This window comes from Megascapheus bottae, chromosome 3 (genome assembly GCF_031878675.1).
Source record: "Megascapheus bottae isolate mThoBot1 chromosome 3, mThoBot2.hap1, whole genome shotgun sequence".
Classification (NCBI taxonomy): Eukaryota; Metazoa; Chordata; class Mammalia; order Rodentia; family Geomyidae; genus Megascapheus; species Megascapheus bottae.
In genome coordinates, this window is record NC_143511.1 from 1,768,941 (window position 1) to 1,777,123 (window position 8,183).

The 8,183-nt window shown below is 48.8% G+C and overlaps 1 protein-coding gene across 6 annotated transcripts in view; it reads right to left on the bottom strand.

The window, feature by feature from the left end:
- Ntrk2 (neurotrophic receptor tyrosine kinase 2) overlaps positions 1-6,775 on the bottom strand; it is a 359,583-nt gene extending 352,808 nt beyond the window's left edge. For 2 of the 6 annotated variants that reach the window (XM_090329450.1, XM_090329449.1), the window contains exons 1-3: positions 6,603-6,775; positions 6,015-6,208; positions 4,871-5,456 (exon numbers count right to left, since the gene is read on the bottom strand). In XM_090329450.1, coding sequence (XP_090185576.1) covers positions 4,871-5,456; positions 6,015-6,208; positions 6,603-6,775 — 953 coding nt within the window. Of the gene's footprint in view, positions 1-3,627; positions 4,304-4,870; positions 5,457-5,893; positions 5,950-6,014; positions 6,209-6,602 lie in introns of those variants that run through there. The other 4 variants (XM_090329452.1, XM_090329454.1, XM_090329451.1 and 1 more) reach the window with 4 other exon arrangements.
- Positions 6,776-8,183: the final 1,408 nt, after the last annotated feature.

Sequence of the window (8,183 nt, forward strand, 5' to 3'; positions counted from 1 at the left end):
GAAGAGTTGTAACACATTGTTTTTCCTTTCCATTGCTACTGCTAATAGCCACGCTGTTCTCTCAAGTTAGCTCTCTGAATTCCCATAAGGAAATATCATTTTTCCAAAGAGAAGAAAAAGACAGAGAGAAGGAAGAGGAGGAGGAGGAAGAAGAAGAGGAGGGGGGGGTAGACAAACCTCATTTTCCTGTTAATGAGTGATGGAAGGGGTGACGACAAGAGAGAAAAAAAGGGTCAGAAAGGTCATGGGGCTTCTCTAATGTTTCATGCAGCATAAGAAATATCTCTAGGATGCAGAGGTTGAAGGTATGGAACGAGAAAGGTTCCAAATGCTTGTGCTTGGCTATAGTCTGTGAAATACTTCTGCTATGAAGACAGCGTGTTGTCAACGCTAGCTTGCAAGCTGTATTAAATAATGAATGATGTAAATTAGGCTGCCTTATTTATTAACAAGTCCAGTGTGGCTTATGTAACCACATTCAAAATGTAAATGCAGGGTTCTTAAATGCATAAAAAAGCACAAACCAAAGTTCTAGAAGCCCCAAAGGAGGAGCTGAGAAGTAAATATCAGAGTAATAAAAACGGATACCTTCCACTGAATCTTACTGAGTGCCAGTTCTGTTTTTAAGTACGATTAATTGCAATGGCAAAGCTTATTAAGGTAAAAGGTCCAAAATCAATGTATTAATGACAATATTACTGCTGCTTAACCAGGCCAACAATAAATTGCATGTAGATGCTCTGTCAATAGAAGCCACAGTTTCTACTTACGTTAAACTGAGGAAAAAAGTTATTAGGCAGGTTTCTCGTTATTTTTCTTTGTTTTGTGCCTGTTCTGGGTCTTGATCTCATGATCTGAATGCTATTCCTTAGCTTTTTGGCTCAAGGCTGGTGCTCTAACATTTAAGCTACACGTCTTTGATGGTTAATTGGAGATCACAGTCTTGTGGACTTTTCAGCTAGAGGTGCCTTCAAACTGAAGTCCTCTGATTTCAGCCTCCAGAGTAGCTAGCATTACAGGCATGAGTCACAGGTTACCACTATGGTTTCTTGAGACCAACACTCAAGAATCTGAACAAAGCCCCTTCTGGCCTTCATAAAACATGTGCTTTCCAAAAGTCCATGCCTTTACACACACACACACACACACACACACACACACACACACACACACACAGAATATGTTATGGATATTCATGCATATACTTAACACAACTGAACTTTACACTGGAAAACAGTTAACATAGTAATTTTGATGTTATATGTATTTTTAGCACAGTAAAAACATAGTTCCTAACTCATTTTAACCATGCATTTTTAACACGTGGTAGGACAGAAGGTATCCTTTGCAATATAGTTTGGCACAAGTACCTAAATGGCAAGATAGATAATCCCAACAACAGATTTTAATGTTAAGTTCCAATTTTATGTGACATTGGTAATTTTTTGCCTTCGTTTTTGCCAATCATGGCACTTGAACTCAGGCCTGGGCACTGTCCCTGAGTTTTTTTGCTCAAGACTAGCATTCTTTGAGCCACAGATGCACTTCTGGTTTTCTGGTGGTTAAAAAGGAGGTAAGAGTCTCACAGCCTTTCCTCCCCAGGCTGGCTTTGAACCACGATCCTCATATCTCAGCCTCCCGAGTAGCTAGGATTACAAGCATGAGTTACCAGTACCCAGCTACACTGGTATTATTTTAAGGTTACTTTAGTACAACTGTAAGTTAACCATTGTTGATAACTGGAGCTTCCACTCAGTCCTGTGCCATTCAACAGACGCAGTATGGATTACTAGGTAGAAAAATAGAGATATGACATAGCAGCTTAGTAGGTAAACAATATAAGACCTTTATTGGGACAGAATGAATTTATTTAAATAAGCTTGAAGCTGGGTGCTCGTGGCTAACACTTGTAATCCTACCTACTCAGGAAGCTCAGAAGATCAAGGTTCAAAGCCTATCTTAACAGAAAAGCCCTTGAGACTCTTATCTCCAACTAACCACTAAAAAGCCTTGATACAAACAAAAACAAAAACACCAAAAAGAAAAACTAAGGAAGAACACTAGGCTCTGAGTTCAAGCAACAGTATCAGTGCAAAAGATAAAATAAAATAAAATCTGTTTGAACAATCACTAGCTATAGAGTGCCAGCTTAGCTTGAAATGTGTGCAAACAAAAAACTTCTTTACTCTTTGGTTAATCTGTGGGTCTAATTTAAAATGTTTTACCACTGGCTCTCTCTGAACCCCAAAGGCAAAATGGCTTAATATAAAGATGTTAACAGATACATGATTTCTACGTGCTAATGAAGTAGAAAACTTGTTTTATCAAGCCTTCAATGCAGATCATTTCCATTGTTCCTGTGCTTGAAAAACACAAATATGTAAGTTCAGCTACACACCAACAGACTAAAACTTTAAGACAGGTTATTTTAGGAATATCATTAGATCTAATAACCAAGTTTTTTAATTGTTTAGTTTGGTTCCAACTGTAGCTGCTATCCATTGGCCAAGAATTTAAAGGCTATTCAAGCAAATATTAACATGTAAGAAGGAGAGCACAGATGGTATTGTAGAGTGAAACAAATTCATCCATGGGTGTCATTTTGAGATCAAGAAGGCAGAATGAAAACAAAAATAGAAGATGCCTTCCAAACAATTGTTTCTACCTGGGCACTGATAAGCTAGGTTGGAACAGAGTTGAAGGACAGAATAGACAAACATAACTTTTCCCAGTCCCCAAATCTTCTCCCCCTGACTTATATTATTAACCTAATTGAACATATATTGAACACTTTGTCCCACATACCTCTCAGATCGCCCAATACCAGTCAGTTTTCAAACCAGGAGAATAAAAATAATAGTCAAAACTGAGATTATTGTAATAGAATGAATGATCATGTCAAATACTTTTAGTAAACATTTCAAAAATCCATCTAAAAAAAGCTTGAAGATAGGAACCTGCCATTCGATAGGAAAGAGAGGAAACACTTATGAGAACAGATAGAAGAAAGCTCTGGTGAAATCTGTTGATTTCATATACACATCACACATCAGAGACCTTGGAGGTTAAATACAGTAACTTTTTAATTTAAAGATAATTTTTGTTTTCTTTTCTCAGCTTCAAAAAAAATTAAAGTGAAGTGACACCAGCTATAGCTCATTTCTTTCTTTACTGTATGCCTATAATCTAAGACAGACTTTAAAAGCAATCACAAAGGAAAAAAGACCCAGTATCTCAGTGCATAAATACACCCTTCATGGCCTGTAAGCAGCCCTGAAGGATTCTGAATTCCATATGGCCTCCTCCATCCACTGGTATCCATCTCATAAAAAAAGCCGACTCTTCAAACCAGCCTGGGAGAGCATCAACCAGCCCAGCCCCACGGCTGGTATGATTCGTGCCCTACCCACCCTCCTCTCCTGCCTGAGGTGCTGTTCTCCTAGCCAAAAAGATGGAGATTTTTGGCATTCGGGACTTAGCCCCGTGGTTGGCTGCTCCCTGCAGATCCTGCTATGCCAAGGCCTGCTTTATTCCCCTCCAATTCTGTTGTCATTTCCTTTTGCCTGAGCCTTACATGAGCATCACCAGTAGAACAGGCAACAGAGACTAGGAAGGTTCCTTACTTACATTAAAAACAGGTTATCTTCATCAACTACGTTGGCAGAAACATGGTTGAGCATTTTTTTTCGGGGGGGTGGGGAGGAAATACATGCGCACTCGCCAACCGGAAGGCCACAGCTTAAGCCCTACTTTCAAGGCTGTCTATCTCCGAGTCAAACATTGTAAAGAAAGCCGGGGAAAACTTTGTCTCACAATTTCTCTACACAGATGAATAAAGCCTCGCGTTCATGAAATAAAGGAAATAGCCAGGTCTCTCAGAATGGAAAAATGATAGCATTTCCAGCAGAGGTGATTTCGGAATTCTAGAGAGAGAACTGGTGAATTCTTGCTTGGCAATGTAATTGTCACAAGATATCTGAAGGGAAGAAAGAAATAGATCGCTTTGCCTCTCCTCCACTGTCGGGACATTCAATAACATTTCTGGGGACTTAAAGGTCCCAGGGTAAAACTAGCATGCATCAGAGCACTATACCATCCAGCCTAGTCGCAGGAAATTATTCAATGGGTAATTAAGATTTATAATCCAAATGGTCTCAAAATCATTTCTCTGGGAAGTCAAGTCCAAATTAAATCAGAGCAGGCTTTTAGGCTTCCAACGATCACATTTTCTCTTTTGAGCAAGTGCATTTCGACACTCACAACTTCTCCTCTTACAGATCGTTTTCAAGGCCATCTCTGGATGCAATCTCCTAAGCAAAATCTGATAGAGGAAATGAAATGGGAAACTGGTTAACTCTAAACCTTGGAAAAAGATATTAAGGGGGAGACTCTTACTTCCTTCAACAGATTTCTGAAAGTTAATTATTTTAACTTCCAATGCACGTAAATAAGGCTATAGCTTCTCCTGACACAGCACACACACACATACACACACACACACACACACACACACACAGCATTTCACAAAACAAACATGTCCAAAACTGTTACTGCATAAGCAAAGGCTAAAGCACACCTAACAGAACTTTGAACTATAAAATGCACGTAGAAGGCCTCCCTCAAAGGAAAATATGCATATATTTCTATTATTCGCATCTAAAACTTATGCTGAAGTGTATTCCATCTCCCTTCCTTAACAAGCCTCAAGACAGTGAAAACACACAGGTAAGTGACAGATGGCTCCCTCCGGCATTTCTGGTGTCTGACTTCTTCCCACACTTGAGATAGACAGCAGGCACATTCCGAACCTGCCACCTGGTCAACCTGAGCCTTAGGATCCAGAAAAGAAAAGAGGACACAAGGCACTCACATTTCGGTGATGTTCTCAGGGTCTGCACTGTTCATCTCCAACCTGGGGAAAGCCATGATGCCAGGAGAAGGGTCGTTGCACCAAATTCGAGAAACACTGCATTTACAAGACACGGGGCAGGCGAGAGCCGCCCTCCAGAAGCCCAAAAGCAGCCAACAGAAGCCCCAGAGCCTCGCCATGGCGGGTGCATGCCACCTCATCCAGAACGACATCCCTAGCTGCCAGTGCCAGCCTGAGTGCGTGTTCCCGCGCTGCAGCCGCCGGCTTCCCCCGCCCGTGCGCGGAGGCCTTCCCTGCGTGCTCTGCCCTCGCCGCTTCCCGGGTGCCCGTCGCAGGCGCGCCAAGTCGTGCGTGTCCAAAAGCGGAGTGTGTCCGGGAAGGAGCGTAATCCAGCGGGTGACGAGGTTTACAGGGGCCGGGGCATCACGGGCCGCCTCGCAGGGGGGCGCTACGGACGCTCGGAGCTCCACTGAGGATGAGGCTGCATGGCCCCGCACGCCGGGCATCGGCCGGCGACGTTCCCGGGACTCTTCGGGGCGCAGACTCCTGGTTACATGCGCAGGGAGATCCGGAACGCTCCTCGGGGCTGAGGATAAACACACACGTAAGACGAAGCGCAGGACCCCCTACCACGGACTGGGACATCGTCCCTCCGCGATCGCCTCACCCCCACCAGACCCCAACCTCGAGACTGAAGAGGGATGGAGCGCCCAGCCCCCCCCCCCGGGGCCCAGGGATCCACTTGCCCCGGGATGGCACTGGCGACGCTGGGACCACCAGGATGCCCACCCCCTGTCCAAGCCCGAGGCCGAGGGAAGGGAGCCAGGGAAAGGGTCCTGGAGATGGGATGCCATGGCACAGGCCGGGCACAGGACCCTCCTTTAAAAGGGGAACCAGGAGCCTGCCGGTTGTCGATGGCTCCTGCGACGGGGGAAGGGGGTGCCCCCCCCCCCAATGATGCTGCAGAATCCACCACGGCCGCTGGGCGCGGGGGGCGCGGGCAGGTGGCTCGGCGCGTCCCACCTGGGAAGCAGCTGTGTCCGCCCCAGGGGCGGAGTGTGGTGATGGGGGAGGAGGTGGTGAAGGGGGGGGGGGATCCGTGAGGGCCCCCGAGGCGACTGAGGGCACTGCCTGCGCCGCTCACCCAGCCTTCGGCGCCTCCAGCCCGCCGGCGGAACCTGGATCCAGGCTCCTGCTGCTGCGAGGCACTGAGCGCGGAGAGCGAGCGCGGAGAGCGAGGCGCAGCGGTGAGGCTCCGGCTCCAACCCAATTCCGGGAGCGGCCGCCGCCGCCGCCGCCGCCGCCGCCTCTGCTACTGCTGGCGAAGTGACGTGAGGGCTGACGCAGAGCAGGGGCAGAAACTCCAGAAAATTAGTCTGAAATCCAAACACACACACACACACACACACACACACACACACGCGCGCATGCATAAACACCCTCCAGACAAAAGCAACCCACGGGGAGGAGAGGGAACCTGGGGGTTGAGCTAGGAGGGGGGAAGAACGTGGGGGGGGGAGGACGCGGGGGGGAGGCCTCGATGCGATTCCACTGGCCAGAAGCAGACAGCAGCAGCTAGTGGGAGTTCACACGCGCGCGCGCGCGGACACACTCTCACACACACACACGCACGCACACGTCGCGGCCGTGTAGACAGGCGCGTGCATGCGTGCATGCATGTGTGTGGCGTGTGTGTGAGTGTGTGCGTGCACGCGCATTTCGATCCAGATACCTCTGAGATGGACTGTGATGCTGCTCGACGCCTCCCCGGCTCCCTGTTTCACACCGCGGGGCTGCTCGGCCATCTCCGTGTCCAGACTCGTCTCCCTTCTGGAAATGGAAACCCAGGCTTGGGTCATCTCTGGAAAGAAGAAAAGAAAACATGCTGCTTCTTAGGATCGGCATCCTCCCTTTTCTCTCCCTCCCCACTGCGTTCTCCTCTCTTTACCCGGCTTAAAAGAGCAGATGAACTATCCTTCCCCCTTCCAAATAAAAGAATAAATAAATAAGCGTAAACACCAAAACGTGTTCCGTGTTGGGAAGCAAACATCCCTGCCCCGAATTCGGGGCCACCTATAGGGTGATCGGTGGCATGGAGAGGCTTTCTGTGGGTGCTTTGGCAGAAGGAGATGAATCTCCAAACATAACTCTGGCTTTCGGGGTCTTTCCCTGCCGTTTTCGGTCTCCGCGCCGGGGGAAATCGAGGCACGGGAGGCGAGGGAGCGCGCCTGGCGCCTAGTGGGTTCTGTGTCTGCGCGGCAGCCACCCGGGCCCGGTCAGATGTGTGGCGCCGCACCATTTTCTGGCTTTCGGTAACCTGCCAGGATGCAGCCATTCCCCGATTGCAGCCTCCTTCCCCGCGACGCCGGTCCCCCCGCGGCCCCCGCCGTACCTGGCGCAGAGGCGGGTGTGCGCGGGTGTGCGCCAACGCGTGCCCCAGCACCTTACGCATCCAGCTACGGAGAAAGCCCGGCGTGGGCAGAGGAGCCTCCGGCTCTCACGAGCAATAAATGAAACCGAGCCGGGGGAGTCGGGGGACAAACCGTAGCCTTTCGGGGGGGGGGGCGGGGTGCAGTGAAATGACGGCTGCGGACTATCCGCAAGCCTGATCTGAGAATTCTTCTTCCCATATGGGGCTCTGAGAGTCCCTGGTTTTCCGCAGTCATTTAAAAGGGTACTGGGGAAAAAGCACCGCAGTGTCTGACACTTCTGAGGGCTCTGGTGCCCCCGCGCGGGGAGACAGCGCCCGGCACCGCTCACTAGCGGCGGGCTCGGATCCGCAGGCACTGCGCTGGGGCTGCGCGCTCTGGTGCCAGAGGCGCCAACCAGAGGCGCGCGCACACGTATCTGCCTTAGGGGTGCTGGGCTCCTTTGAACCCTCGAGGTGCACCCAGGGAAGAGGTCAGCGATCCTAGGTGACCCTGAGAGCTGATTGCTGGCGTCTAATCCAACAACAGAATGGTCACCCAGCCAGCCTGCAGAGGCTGGGGATTAGAAAGATAAAGACACCAGATGTCCAAGTGAACGCTCGGATAGCAATACCTTAAATGTTACAAGGGAAAAGCAAACATCTAATGGGGTCGTTGTGCAAGGTTCTAAGAATCCCGAGGAAGGATTCACAAATCTCGCCACAATTCTTGATGGCAAGCTAGGAAGACAAAACCAGCAGGTCCGCTTAGCCACCCGGGTTGTGATTCACACGGGAGTCATAAGAGTGGAGTGAAGTTTCTCTTGCTGGAACCTTACCTTCAGCCAGGTGAAAATGTGCCAAGAAGGGAAGCTAAGGGCAAAAATGTCTTGGTTCAGGACACAC